Source organism: Delphinapterus leucas, chromosome 1, assembly GCF_059928025.1.
Source record: "Delphinapterus leucas isolate spDelLeu-1000000601 "Yukka" chromosome 1, BTC_Dleu_Yukka2, whole genome shotgun sequence".
Lineage (NCBI taxonomy): Eukaryota > Metazoa > Chordata > Mammalia > Artiodactyla > Monodontidae > Delphinapterus > Delphinapterus leucas.
Window position 1 is genome coordinate 74,218,069 of NC_143129.1, and position 15,764 is coordinate 74,233,832.

General features: G+C 41.8%; 1 protein-coding gene across 5 annotated transcripts in view; it reads left to right on the forward strand.

Moving 5' to 3' along the window:
- SLAMF1 (signaling lymphocytic activation molecule family member 1) overlaps nucleotides 1–15,356 on the forward strand; it is a 32,832-nt gene extending 17,476 nt beyond the window's left edge. For 2 of the 5 annotated variants that reach the window (XM_022559514.3, XM_089912718.1), the window contains exons 4-7: nucleotides 3,698–3,796; nucleotides 8,527–8,600; nucleotides 13,173–13,265; nucleotides 14,682–15,356. In XM_022559514.3, coding sequence (XP_022415222.1) covers nucleotides 3,698–3,796; nucleotides 8,527–8,600; nucleotides 13,173–13,265; nucleotides 14,682–14,732 — 317 coding nt within the window. In that variant the 3' untranslated portion in view covers nucleotides 14,733–15,356. The remainder of the gene's footprint in view (nucleotides 1–3,697; nucleotides 3,797–8,526; nucleotides 8,601–13,172; nucleotides 13,266–14,681) is intronic. The other 3 variants (XR_002642738.3, XM_022559515.3, XM_022559518.3) reach the window with 3 other exon arrangements.
- Nucleotides 15,357–15,764: the final 408 nt, after the last annotated feature.

Sequence of the window (15,764 nt, forward strand, 5' to 3'; positions counted from 1 at the left end):
TTGCACCCAGGACAGCTGAGACTAGAACAAGTAGAGCTGCAGGAGAGAAAACCCAGAGGACCACGAGGAAGTTATTCCCAGAAATTACAGGAATCATGGGCAGCCTGACCCCACCAAGCTGTAAAAGTAGCATTTTGTCCATATTTACCCAAATTCCTGACAGCCTAGAGTCTCTGACATTTAGTTTCCATTTACATATCATAATTGAATAAGAGCACCAAAAAGATGATCACCAAGTGTAGAAATAGTTGGACCTGGTAGACAGATAGAGAAATTAAGTCATAAGCAAATGACACGATGGTACTGAAGCATCCATCCTTTACTGATGTTCAGGGACCCCTCTGGACTTGAGATCAAACCTATCTCCTGTCCTTATAATCAACCAGCAAGAATTTACCAAGGACCTCTATGTGTCAAGTAGTAAGAGAGCTGCAAAAGAGGTAAAGAGGTGGTCTCTGGCCTCCAAGACCCCAGCAGCTGGTTAGAGAACTGAGGCAAGTGGAGTTGACATTTATTCACCACATGCTGGATTGCAGGCACTGCTCTGAGCACTTTCCATACATTATTTCATTGGTTCATCAGAACAACTCTGTGAACTGAATACTTTTATGTTCATTTTGGAGATGAGGAAACAGGGGCCCCAGAGAGTAGGAGCAGCCTATCTGAGGTCGCAGAGCTATCAAGTGCTAGACCCAGAATTTGAATCCATCTGTCTGGCTCCAAATGCTCTCACTGAGAATAGTCTCCACAGCAGACATAATTCTAAGATGTAGGGCATAAACCAAGGTGCTTCAGAGTCCAAGGGGGAGGGAAGAACGGGAGCTGGAATGGTCAGGAAAAGTCACACAGAGGAAGTAAGATTGGCCTGGGGGGTCAGGACTCGGCAGTGGCGGCGGGGGCACCGCTGAAGGTGCAGCGGGAGGGAGAATAGAGGACCGAGCATATGCACGGGTGTTGGATGGAAGATGGTGAAGGGACTAGTTGGCACCTCAGAGGGCCTTTGACTCACGAGGTCTCCCAGGCAACCCAGCCTTCTGCTGCTTTCCATGTGGAGGCCTCACCACCACAGGCTAAAACACAAACTATAAATTCTGTAGGTCTTATGTCACCTGGCTCGACCATCACCTTCTTCTGTGACTCTAGGTACACTTGTCTGAGTCTCAGTTTCCTCAACATAAAATTAGTGAGCTGGGTGAGATAAGCACTACAGTTCCTTTAAGGTTACAAAAGCCTATGGTCCTGTAACTTAAATCCTCCAGTAGATTCATATTACTTTGTATCCAAAGACTAGGAGAAAACTTGGACTTCTGAAATATCTTTCAGGACTGTGGCCAGGTTGCCTCTCAGATCTGGCTGGACTGGCCGAAGCTGGTCATGTACGTCATAGGACAAGTGGAACACATAGCTTTCAGCCTCCTGAGACCCTGAAAAGAAAGAGAGGGCTGGTGTCATTGTGTCCCCTGGGCCAGTTATATGTCCCCATCGTCTTTAGTTTATGTGAGTAGGTGGGCGGCTGAGCTGTCAGCACCAGGAAAAAGTCTCACTTGGCAGAAGTGTTACAGATGCACTTATGTCATCTGCTATTTCCTAATTTTATTTTATGTATGTATCTATGTATTTATTTATTTTGCTATTTTCTAGTTTTAGATGCACCACCTTGTTGGTTTTATTTTATTTTTATCTGAATGAAATTTGAGAGAACTAGTATTTTTTAAAATGACTTAAATAGTTGCAGAGTTTGTTCTTAACTGTTGTTTTAGAAGGTCTCAAAATACATGAAGGAAGAAAAAAGAGGAAACAGTCTTGAAATACTAAGTGCTACTATAACTATTTCCTGGGTCACTTCCATGGGCTGATGAAACCTGGTGGTACTTAGGCTTCTGGCTCTGCTTCTTTATCTCAGGATCTGAAAGCGTTCTCCATGGGTTTCTGGTGTTGGCAACATCAATCTGAATAAACAGTCTCTCGCTGTTTCTTGGACAAAACACACACACGCACACACACACACCTGTGAAGTGAGTTCTCAGCAAGCATAAGCCATTCAGAGTGGTTACTCAGGGTACAGCTGCTCACAGGGCAATTCTAGCCTCAGCAGTGATTTTGTGCTCATATTTCATTCTTTATATAAATCCAGGAGTCTTACTACAGCTCTCTGCTTGCCCCCTAGCTTTTTTGATCAGGGGTCAAATGACTGCTGAAGTTGGTGTCTGGCAGGGTTAAAACATGTTTAATTCTGGGAAGAGACTCTTTCGTCAAGATCTTTACAAAACCAGTTCAGTGAGATTCCCTGGGATGACGATGTGTGAAAAGCCTAGAAAGAAAAAGAGAATATCTTCAAACCCAGGAGGCAACCTCTGGTTATCTGTCAGGCTGAAGGCCCACTTGGATCTTGGTGGGGTGCGTTTTCATCAATTTGTTGAGACTTCAGTCTGTATCTTTGGTTAACTCTGTAAACATCTGAATTGTGTCTGCAAGCACTCTACCCCTTTGTACCCTACCTATTTCTTCCTTTCAGTTTCTTCCCAGCAAATCCATCATAAGTTCAACAACAAGCAGGCTGATTCCACAACCATCCTTATGAGTTACCTTTACACATTAATGTTACCTCCTGGTATTTAGAAGGTACATGCTATTACTTAGAACCCTAGTGGTGCTTCGGGTTGTCCCTCACCGTTAATTATCCTGGTGTATCTTACCCCAAGCCCATAAGTCTCCCTGACTCTCCAAGAAGTCTGTCTTCAGTATTCAGCCATGTTTCTACTCCTAGACCAACCTCTAGTTCTTGAGGATCTCTGTGCCAGCTTCCTTATCCATAAAATGGGAGTAAGAAGAGTATCTACCTCATAGGATTTTTGTGAGGATTAAATACACTACTAAACAAGATACACTAAAAAAAAAAAAATGCCTGGCCCATTGTAAATGCTCAATAGTTGTCTGTTATTATCTTATTGAGCTAAACGTCTTATTTACTGGGGTAAGAGGTCTCGTCCACTGTTTTCCAAAGTGCTGCTCCTGGTTCAGAAGGATTTGGTAAAGGGAGCAAAGAAGAAAAAATGAAAACTGACTCTCTGATTTTTAGCCTGGGTGATGTACTCTAGTGCTAATATTAAACACAGGACTGATTCAGAGTAAAACTACATGCCTTTCTTTCAGTTCAGGTCTAGTGGGTTCAATACAGTTATTTGCATGGAAGGACAATAATAGCACTATTATGTTTATTTAAAAAAAAAACATAAGTAGATCCTCCTTCCTCCCAGTGTCTCATGAGAATGGTGTGGGAGTATGGGGACAGCACATGCAGCCATCATGCTCTTTCTACCAAAATGGATACAGAACACATTAGAAATTTAAAAACAGAGAAACTGAGCAGAGAAGTTGACTTAGAAAAAACAAAGATAAGTTTAATTTTAGTCATGTGGTAGACTGTCTAAAGTGAAGTGAAAAATAAAACATTTGAATAGAAGAATCTTTAAAGAAATTAGGAGTATGAAAGTCAAAAGTAGTGAGAGAAATCGGGATAAGAAAACAGACCTGGAACTCTTCAGTGGTCTAAAGCTGATCTCTAAAACCATAAGATCGAATGTCTCCCTTGAGGAAGAATGTAGACAGAAAACATGAGGCTAGGTCTCCCCACTTCTGCATGGGATGTTTTTAAACTCACAGCACTTTTGAGACTGCCCTTTGACTTTTTTTTCAGAATCAAGACAATGGGCACTGTATGCTGGGCTCTTCTTAGGGGTCATCGTTGGTGTCATCATGATTCTGCAAGTGGTAATACTACTGTTGAGAAGAAGAGGTAGGTGACAATAGATTCTTATCAGACTCCCTGTGGCAAGCAGGGGACCTCTCCCCACAAGCCTTTGCTCTCACCACTGTGGCTTTCTGCAGGCAACGTCTTTGCAAAAACACTACATAAACATATCCTGGGACCTTGTTCAATTCAGTTTCATTCAACATGTCTTGCTTGATCCCGCCACACTAGGCTGTGGGGATAAAAAGATAGATGAACCACAGGTATTTCATATGGGAGACATGACACAGATAATTTAAATTCAGTATATATGACTAACACTGCAGCAGAGGTGCGTACAGGGTGCTGAAGGGATCCAGATAAGAAGCTTAAAATATTCACTAGGAGCAGAATACAGAGGACCCTTGAATCTTGTTCAACAGAAAAGTTATAACTACTGACTAATAATAAAAAGGATGCTTTTACCCAAGGGTTGAAACCTTTCTATAATTTCTTTTTTTTAATTAATTATTTTATTTATTTTTGGCTCCATTGGGTCTTCGTTGCTGTGCACACGGGCTTTCTCTAGTTGCGGCGAGCGGGGGTTACTCTTCGTTGCGATGTGCGGGCTCCTCATTGCGGTGGCTTTTCTTGTTGTGGAGCACAGGCTCTAGGCGTGTGGACTTCAGTAGTTGTGGCTCACGGGCTGTAGAGTGCAGGCTCAATAGTTGTGGCATGCAGCCTTAGTTGCTCCACGACATGTGGGATCTTCCCAGACCAGGGCTCGAACCCATGTCCCCTGCCTTGGCGGACGGATTCTTAACCCCTGTGCCACCAGGGAAGTTCCTAAAATTTCCTTTTATGCTTACAATATCCCTCTGAGAAAAGGAGGGTATAGTTGTTTCTATGTGACTTAGCAATGGGGTAACCAAGGCACAGAGAGGCTGACTCCTGCAAAGTCACCCAGCTGATTGGTGAGGGAATCAGAACTGCAACTATGTGTCCCAACTACCAGGGCGTGTTCCTCTAGGAAGGCCCACAGCTTATCAGAAGACAGCAGAGAGAACACACTTTACTACCATTTTAGCACAAATTCTGACTCACCTTGGACAAGTGTGCAATTCATGAGGTCACTTAAAGCCAAACTAAATAGTTACGGAAAGTTACCCAGGGTAGACTGAAACAATTAGGGCCCAATTACTCCCTTGCAGTTTCAATGCCTAGAGTTAGTATCTCCTGGCCTCCCCTCCAAGTTGTCCTATGATTCAATATCCTGGGCAGTGTGCTCCCCTCAGCCACACTACCCACCACCCACTCACATTAGCATCAGAAGGTCCTGCCCCACGATCAGGACAGATCCCTGGGCTGGTCTTCCCATGGGGAGAATAGAGCTTGATCCTCACACCACAGATCTGATGGCCGATCTCATTCTCAAGTAGATCAGTGTTCTCCACATATAACCTTCTTGGAAAAGCCCTGTCTCAGCACTCTGATGTTGGTTTTGCTTATGTAAAAAAATCTAGGTCATAGCAAGCCGCCTACTTTGTCTCGTTTCCTCCATTTAAGAGGTAGCTGGGGAGGAGTGGGGGGAGTGCGGCAATGCAGACAGAAATCACGATGAGAGTCTATGGGGATGGGCCAGGGCAGCCACATTTGTCTTAGACAATAAGGAAGCAGTGAAATACCAGCGATGAGAAAACTGAGATTAACATACCTGCATTAACCCGGCTAGTGAAGGTCCTGGGATCCTAACCTGCACTCTTTCCTCGACTACATCCTGCTCATCACATGGTTGTCTCTGAAGGGAATAGCGCTCCCCACCCCACTACAATTCTTTACTACTTTTCCCAAACACGTACCCATCCTTGTTTCTAATCACCGTGTATTCCTTGTAAGCCAGGAACATATAGAACCCTGCCTTAAGTCTGTGGGAAAAGCTTATACTTAATTGCTGTACCCCCATAAGACTTTGCTCAAGAGATTCTGTTGCCAACTTCTATTGGTGTCACCTCCAGAATGCAGCCTGACTCTGAAGGTTTTCAGATGGACTCTCTGGAAATTTCGTGTCCAGGAGACACACTAGATAAGAACATAGATTTTTAGCATTCAAATGCGGACTTTGCCACTGACAAGCTCTGTGATCAAACGAAAGGCAAACAAATCTGCAAAATGGGGATAATATTATGTACTTCATGGTATTGATGTGGGGATCCATAAGTCAATATACTGAAAGCACTGAACACGATGGCTTCCATGGATAGATGATGGATGAGAGATGGATAAATAGATGGATACACACACACACACACACACACACACACACACACACACAGAAAGACTAATCTCTTAATGTAAGCATCAATATTTAATCTCTATTGCCAGCAGAGGGCAGCGCTGGAAGGATCTGGGAAGAGCACCTAGAACAGATTTAAAGTACTTGAGGTTAGGGTAACATAAGACAACTTTATGCCTCAGATGACAGCTGAAAAGGATATTAGACCGACTATGCCTTCATTTTACAGTTATGGTAAGAGAAGAGACCCATTGAGATGACATGTTGTCCAATGATGCACAGCTAATGAGGGCTAGAAGGTGGATGCCCCAATTCTAAGGTCAAGACCTTTTTCATTAGATCTTAAGGCCTCAGTGACTAGAGTTGAGCTGGCTCCTGAAAACCTGTTTCTGCATTGGGGAAGAAAAGCATGAGACTGAATTATCTTGGTCCAGTGGTCTTTTTGAGAAGCAACATTCAGCCTTGCCTTTTCCATCTCTTTGACCCTTTAGGACTTTCCTCTCAATTGTAATTTTCAGCTTGAGCTGACCTGAAAGACTGAAAGTCCTTAAGGACCGAGGTCTGTTCTCTACACTATTTGTTCCCCTACAACACCTAGGACAGTGCTGAGTGGGGGCTTCTAACTGTGCAAACATTCATGGTTTTGAACCGAAGGATGTATGTCACAGAACTAACTTGTGCCCCCTCTGTTATCTCCTCTGATTACCCCAAACCCTATCCTCCCTCCCTATCCCCCCCCCACACGCATCCTCAGCCAGTTATCAACCCTGACCAAAAAAGTGAAGTTGGAACCACCAGGCAGGTACTCCATGCCCACACATGCACAGGAAAACCATACGTTGGCTTCTTTGAATTCTTTGAGCTTCCCAGCAGCTGCCCATCATTTCCTTCCCAAGTGTCACACCCTCATGCAGCACCTTCCACCACCTTCATCACGTACATACATACAAGGCCTTTCCCTTCCAAATAAAAATATACCTCTCCTAAGTGCTATTCCCTCAGAGACATGCTCCTAGATTTTTAAGAGAATAAATTAATTGGTGTTAAAATAAGTCTACCCTAAAGACTTCACGTAATTTCCTCTGAATCAAGTCTCCATTGTTTTTGCCTGGACTTTGCAATAGTCCCAAAACAGGCCTCCCTGTTCCCATCTGTTTTTTACCCTCCATCCTTCTCACTGCTACATGATATATCCAAAGAATACCACAAAACATTAGAAAGAATGAGATAGGTCTACTGCACTAGCATGGAAAATGTCCTCAACACATTTTAAGTGAAAGGGTCAAGTTACAGAGAAGTGTATGGAATGACTGCATTTGCAGAAGAAATATCTGTATAAGTATAGCAAGTGTCCAGAACTGCACCGTCTAATACGGTAGTCATCAGCCACGTGTGGCTGTTTAAATTTAAATTAATTAGAATTAAACACAATTTTAAATAATTTTATTGAAGTATAGTTGATGTACCATGTTGTGTTAATTTCTGCTGTATAGCAAAGTGATTCAGTTATACATATATATACATTCTTCTTCATAGAATTAAAAACAATTTAAAATTCAGTTTCTCGGTTGCATTAGCCGCAGTTCAAGTGCTCAGTAGTGACTTGTGGCTTGCAGCTACCATAGTAGACTGCAAATATGGAACATTTCCATCATCGAAGATGACGTTCTATTGTACAGAGCTGATCTGGAAGGATATACATGAAACTGTTAAAAGCAATTACTTCTGAGAATGAAATTGTACTGGTTAATGGGGGAAGGAGGACATACTTTTTACTCTCTATTATTTAAATTTTTGTAACAAGAATGAATTATTCCTATAATTTAAAAAGAAAAAATTTAAAAACTGGTTAAAAATTTAAATGTTCTGCAACATATTAATTTCCAGAGACCCTAGGCTCTGAGCAAAAAAAGATGGTAGGCATTAGAATGACATTGCAGCTTTATTCCAAATAGTCCCAGGCAGATCATCCCTCTTACACCCCTTCCACCTACACATACACCGTCCCTCAGAAACAGGGAGGTGAGAAAGCTGTGAATGAAACAACATGCTATGAGCTGAAGAATTCAAAAGAGGTATAAATAACTTGCCCTGCCCCTAAAGAACTTAGAATTCTATTAGGAGATCAGATATATACATCAAACAATAGAGATCAAAATAATTGAATGGCATATCAATTACACCTAACAATTGCACCTAACACTATGTGCCAGGCACTGTTCTATACACTTTACAAGTAATATCTCATGTAATCATCACAACAGCCCTGTGAGGCAGGTATTTCAATCCCATTTTACAGATAGGGAAATAGGCCAAGAGAGATCAAGTAACTAACCTAATGTCATATGACAAATGTACACGGGGTTTGGGACTCAGTGCTTTGTTCCTGTGGTACTTCTGGGGAAGGTGGGTGTGCAATGGGGGGTAAAGACCAGGCAGGTCTGAGCAGAGGGTTCATGCTGGGGACCAGAGGGAGATAACCACTATGGTTTCTTTTCCCCAGGTAAAACAGACAATTACCAGCCAACAATGGAAGCAAAAAGCCTTACTATCTATGCCCAAGTCCAGAAATCAGGTGTAAGTCCTATACTGTCTTTGTCTGGGGTGGACCTGTCATGTTTCCCATGGAATCCCTGGCCATTCAGTTCACTTTGCATGTCTGACATTCATGGTTCTACGTGGGTTCTGAAGCAGAGGAAATTAAGAAAGCAGAAGTCAAGAACAAGAGCTCTCTAAAAGGACATTAACTTAGGTGTTAGATGGGACTATTTATTATTTGAAATAATGGGAACCACTGGGTAATTTTCTGGTCATCTGTTTCTTCGTAGGAAAAATTGAGGAAGCTAGAAACACGTGATGTATGACTCCTTCCAGCTCTGGCATTCTAGGAGTCTATGGTTCTCTGTTATCAAACTCTTTCCTTCTCTATGGAAGAGGGTGCCAGCTTGAGGAGAGAGGGGAAGATTGAGAAAGGCTATTGTGTGACATGTTGGTCTGATCCAAGCTTAAGAGTTTGCAAACATCAAAGAGACAAGGAAGGAAGATCTTGAGGATTCTGCCTAGAGAGTGGTTGGTGAGATGGAAGATGATATGTAGGCAGCAGATGAAAGCAAAACTGTGACGGAGTGATGGTTGGGCTGAAACAGAAGAGATGGATTTAAAAAACTAGAGTCATGATGAAGTTGAGGAGCAGATAAGTTAGAAGTAAGAGGGAGGCTAAAGAATGATGGCTAGATATGAAGATATTATAGTTTTTCAGGCATGAAGGCAATTCTAGGCGATGTATAGGCCAGAATACGGCCATTCAGGGTGTAGGGGAAGGCAAATTCTTGAGTAAAAGATGTGAAGGTAAAGACAGCTTTGATTAGCACCTTGAAAAATTGCATCAGATGACAGTAAATGCATTTCTGATAACCAGAGATAAACTCTTGGACGAAGCCCTTCTTTCTGCTGTCCCCTAGTGGCCTGGAGGGTGTATTACACAGGCCATGACCACCGTTGAGAACCAAACTCCATTTAAATATATGAGTCCCAAGAGCAACCTCTTTTGCATATACATATTTAGGTAATCAGGTTCAACTTAACCATGGTGCCTTCCCTATCTATTCTATCCCATGTTGCTAGCACCCCTCTTTTTACTGTAAAGTATGACATCCCTACCAAAAAGTGCACAATGTATAAATGTCAGCTCAATGAATTACCCCATCTTGACACCTAGTAAAGCAAGTCCCCCCAGCTTGTTTTTCTTCAAGAGCTTTTGGCTATTATGTCCCCTTGTACTTGCATATGTATTTTCGAATCAGCTTCTCAAGTATCACAGAAAGGGGAAAAATCCTATTAGGATTACATTGAATCTGCAGATCTATTTGAGGAGAAATTATATCTTTCAGTATTGAGTCTTCTAGGACCATAAAACTACCACCCAGATCAAGGAACAGAACATTGTCCCCACCCCCAGAGACCTCCTGGTGTGCCTCATAATCACTATCTTCTCTCTCCTCCCCAAAGATTCCCTATCCTTACTTTCTGAAAATATAGTTTACTCTTTTTTTTCCCCCCCTTTGGACTTTATAAAAATGGACTCTTATAGCATTTTTCCTCCTGTGTACAGTTTATTTTGCTCGATATTACCTTTTATGAGATTCAAGCATGTCTTTGAGCTTAGATATAATGCATTCATATTCATTGCTTTATGGAATATCAATGTATACACATACAAGAGTTTATTTTTCCAGTTGACTACTGATGGACATTTGTGTTATTTCCAGTCTGAAGCTATTATGAAAATTGCAGCCATTCATATTCATATGTGTGCTTCTTGGTAGATATGTGCACATATTTTTGTTGGGGATATATCTAAATGTAGAATTGCTAAGTCATAGAGTATGCATATCCTCAAATTGATTAGATAAGGCCAAACTGTTTTTCAAAGTGGGTGTACCAATTTACTTTTTTGCAACTACATACAAGAGTTTCAGTTGCTACACATTCTAATCAAAATTTGGTGTTATTGGTCTTTTAAATTTTAGTCATTCTTTTGGATGTGTCTTTTTATAGTTCTATTTTGCATTCCTCTAATTATTAAGAAAGTTGAACAATATTTCATATGTTTATTGGCTGTATAAATATCCTCTTTCTTAAAGTGACTGTTAAATCTCTGGCCAATTTTCCCTTGCATTTCAGTCTGTTTTGGGTGGGATTATTATAAGGCCTTTAAACGTTTTTAGCAGTTATATTTTAGCAAATACCTTCACCCATCTTGTGGCTTGCCTCTGCAATTTCTCAAAGATACATTCTGATAAAGGAAAGTTCTCAATTTTAGTGTAGAACAATTTCATCATCTCTTCCTTTGTGTTATAAAAAGATAACACTTTTTGTATTCCAGTTAAGAAATCTTTCTTTACTCCCAGGTATGAAGATATTCTTCTATCATCTTCTAAAAACTGTATGGTTTATCTTTTCAACTTATATCTGCTATGCACCTGAAAATGATTTTTTGAGTGTGGTGTGAGATGGGTCAAGTTTTATTTTTTCCCATATGGATATCCTATTGACTATTTATATTTAAAAACTGTCCTTGCCTCACTGCAGTGCCACCTCATTATAAATCAAGGGTCCATCTGTGTGTGGATCTATTTTGAAGTTCTCTATTCTGCTCCATTGGTTTATTTCTTTACAATTGCACCAGAACCATACTGTCTTAACAAATCTGTGATTGCAGATTTATTACAAGTTTGATATCTGGTAAAACAAATCTTTTTACTTGTTCTTGTTCTTCAAGTTCTTGGCCATTTTTGATCCTTTGCATTTTCATCTATATATTTTAGATTCAGTTTGTAAAAATCCTGCTAGAATTTTAATTAGAACGGCATTGATCAATTTCAGAAGACCATATATGTTTTCCTATTGAGTCTTTCAATTCACAAAATGATATATCCTTTATTTAGATCTTCTTTCATTTTATCCTATCACTCCTTGAATTATCTTTTGCTACATTACTTCCAAAGTGCTGGCTAGCTCCTTTTTACTAAAAGGACCTTTTTACTAAAAGAGCCTTTTTACTAAAAGGACCTTTTATTAAAAGCATTACCTGGGACCTAATTAGAAATGCAAAAAGTCAGGCCCCACCTCAGATCTTCTGAAATAGAACCAGACTTCTAACAAGATTTTCAGGTAATTCATATGCACATTAAAGTGTGAGAAGCCCTGCTCTACCCCAAGCACTTCCAGTAATGGGAAATTCACTGCCTCTCAAGGTAATTCATCCCACATTTGAGCACTTCTTACTATTAGAAAGATCTTATTATATTGAACCAAAATATTACCCTAAAAATTCCAACCTTGGTTTAAAGCTGACAGACTGTACAGAACAAATGTAATTCCTCTTCTGCATGGCAACCCATCAGATATATGAAGAGAAAGATCATGTCTCACCTTGAATCTTCTTTCCTCCAGTAAAGTTTTCCAATTCCTTATCTCTTCCACCAGATGACAAGATTCCAAGTTCTCTCCCATTATAACCCATGTGCTTCTGTTTTAAGGCTTGTTCTATGTCCAGGAAAGACAGAGAATAGCATTATCCTACACCAGTGCCCCCAAGTGTGTTGAAAAGATGACTTTCCAGGCATAAGATATGTCGTCTCCATCTTAGAGGGACAGGGTCTCAATTTATGCCTACACTGACTTCGTCCTGGTATTGTGGATTTAATTCATTCTAAGTAACATTAACAAACATCAGCTGAAGGTTTTTATGTGCCTAGCACTGTTACATGGGGAATGCAAAGAAAAAATAGGCTATTTCTCAAGGAATTGATGGTCTGTTTGGAGAAGCGATGTGTAAATATATCAGAGTGTCTTAAATACAGTGTACAGTTAAGTGCCGTAATGTGTGAATTAGACTTTAGGTACCTGAGGAATTTAGGTAAAGGAGAGGTCATTATAAGTTGGGGTAACAAAAGAAGAACAGTATAATGGAAAATACATGCGCTTTAAGTTAAAAGATATTTTAAGTTAAAATCCTGGCTTTGATACTTCTTGCATGTTCACATTAAGAAAGTACTAAATCTTTCTGGGCTTTAGCCTCTTCGTCTGTAAAATGTGAGTAACAGTCTTTAACATAAAGAGTGGTTGTGAGACAAATGGGAAGATATATGTGAAGGACTTGGTAAACTTATACACACTCGCACATGTGTGGTTATTATGAAGTTCAATGTTTGGACAGGAAAGAGAGTTGATGAGAAACCATATTAGAGGGAGTAATACCAGGACTTCCATGTTGTGGGTGATATGAGTGAGACTAAAATACTATAAAAATCGCGTTCCCTTCAGCTGCCTATGTAAGAACCACACCAATTTCAGTTCACTGTGAGGAAGATGTTTAAAACATCTGGGAAGCGATGGTGATGAATCAGGCTGCTTCACAAGGCTGTGAGCTCCAAGATGTCACTTGGGGAGTCTGAGCAAAACCCAGAGAATTGAGTTCCAGGGAACTTGGGGGAGAATTTTCACCTGGGAAGGAGGCTGGACCAAATGACTCCAAGGAGCTTTCTAACTCAAAATTTCTTGACGCTACGCTTCTCCATGGGGAAAGTTGAATGGGAAATAACTTGCTGCTCAGCTAACCTCCTGCTGTCTTTGCTTCCCCTGTAGTCTGTTCAGAAGAAACCTGACTCTCTGCCAGCTCAGGACCCCTGCACCACCATTTACGTTGCTGCCACAGAGCCTGTGCCAGAGCCTGTCCAGGTGAGGCATTGCTCTGTGCCTCCTCTCTGTAGAGAGGGAATAGGTGGAGGAGGGGAAAGGGTGGAACCTGTGTAGAGCTGAAATGGAGGACGTAGGCCCTTGCAAGCAGGTAGCAAGGGGCCTCTGCAGCCTCAGTTGCAGGGCTTCTGGGAAACCCCTCGTGGCTGCTTACATGGGGTCTCTGCTCACCAGGCTTTCTCTGAGAGCTGTCACGTCAGAATCAACCAGCATATTTGTTAAAAATAAAGGCTCCCGGGACCTTCTACCTAGGATTCTGTTCAATCAGAATGTCTATGGTGGGTAACCAGGCATCTTACACGTTAAAAAACAACATCCTCCTGGTGATCCTGATGCACATTTAAGTTCAGGAATCGCACCTTGAGTCCAGGAGTTCTCCAGTCCAGCTGCATAACAGAATTGCCAGGGGAGCTTTGTAAAAATGCTCATGCCTAGTCTCCATTCATCCCTGTTTAATCAGAACATTTAGGAGTAGAACTCTGCATAGGTGTAAAGCCTAGAAGAGAGTATGACACATGGCCCGCCTGTTCTACCCCATTGCAAGATCAGCATGGATGAAGTTTACTTGACAGGAATCTTTCCTTTTACTAAACAAACAAAAGTAAATTCTGGGCTAAAATCTTGGCTTTAGTTGGACCCTATTAAATAAAGCATTTTAGGAGACAATGGAGGATCAAAAGGCCACAGAAATGCCTACATTTACCCATTTTCCTCAAAGCTCCTACTGAACACATACTCAGCAATGCTTGGGAGGATGCCTCACCTTTATCTTGAGGTGTATTCACAGACCACTCTCCTATCCAAAGGGAAGTAAAAACATAAATCTGACTTTAAAAGCTTTAAATCATGGAGATTTTTAATGATGTTTTCTTGGGGAAGAAACACAGCACTCGGTATATTTCACATTTTACAGCAAAACCACCTAAATTCCCTCATTCCTGTCTCTTTCTGTCTCAGACTCTTGAATCTCCTCTCCCTGTGAGAAGTCTTTGCCCACAATCTTCATCTCTTCCCCATCCCTCTCTTGCAGGAACCACTTCTTTCTTCTCCCTTTGGGTCTCATTAATCCCCCCCTTTTTAGAGCTCAGTAATTTAGAACTCTTTTGGCTTCTCTAAACTGAGTGCAGGTCCTCAGATGACTGGGACAGGTCTCCTAGTCTCCCTGATGACATGCGTATGCTTGAAGGGAGCTGTAACCCATCTTGTGGGCGAGCAGGCAGTCTGGGAAGCTGAGTGCTACCTCTAGCAATACCCAGCTGTGGCAGACCCTGAGCAAGCTGCAATGCTACATGATTCTTGAGATGCTTTCCTTTTTCTAAGCATCACTGCTTCCATTTGTAGCCTGTGAACCTAGTGCTGGTCCCTCCACCCACAGACTTGTTCTCTTTCGCCCCCCAGGAATCAAGCTCCATCACAGTATATGCCAGCGTGACACTTCCAGAGAGCTGACACCACAGATCCAGTGAAGGGACTTTCTGAAGGAATACGGAGGAGCCAAAATAAACACTGAACTTGGTCCCAAGTCCCAAGTTTCTTGTGACATTTACACATCTGTACTCTTCTCGGATCGACTCCCTGGTGATGTTTCTCCCACATCTACCCGCGAAAAAGATAAGGAAGTGAGGCTTCCCAAGCACTTAGCCTGCTCTGTGGGAGACACAGGCTCAGAACAGAGAGCTGCTTGGAATAGCTTTCCATCTCTGTGGTGTAGCAGATGAAATGGATAATGCCAGTCCAGTGAGGTGTCTCGCTCTTTGCTGCAATTGGGTAATAAAAGCCAAAGGCAGAAAGTCAGGACAGGACATCTAGTACCTATCTCAGACAGCTGACCACCAGCCACAAAGTCTGGAACAGCGTACACTTGGGCTGCCTGTCCTTGGTCTGGGAGCTGCTCCCGATCACCATGCAGACTTGATCAAGACTCTGGGCCTCAGTTTCTCTCTCTAGATAGACAATGAGATTATTGTCTCAATGAGATTAATAAACACTCTGAGATTATTCCATAAAAGAAGCTAATAAAGTATTTTATTTGTAAAACCTGGAAGCTAAGAGTCAATAAACTGAAAATATGACTTTGAGGTCTCTGAGCTTTGAATAATGGAATGAAAAAAAACTAAGATTCTTAAAAGTACAGTTTTGTGCAAATGATGTTCAGATTTAAAGAAAAGTGGTAGGGCTTCCCTGGTGGCGCAGTGGTTGGGAGTCCGCCTGCCGATGCAGGGGACACGGGTTCTGTGCCCCGGTCCGGGAAGATCCCATATGCCGCAGAGCAGCTAGGCCCGTGAGCCATGGCCGCTGAGCCTGTGCATCCGGAGCCTGTGCTCCGCAGTGGGAGAGGCCATAGCAGTGAGAGGCCTGCGTACCGCCAAAAAAAAAAAAAAAAAAAAGTGATAAGTGTTTGGTGATACTGTTACAAAGGAATTTGGGATAATCAGAACTTGTCCCAGAGTGACTTTTCACTTCCCAAAATGATTTTTAAAT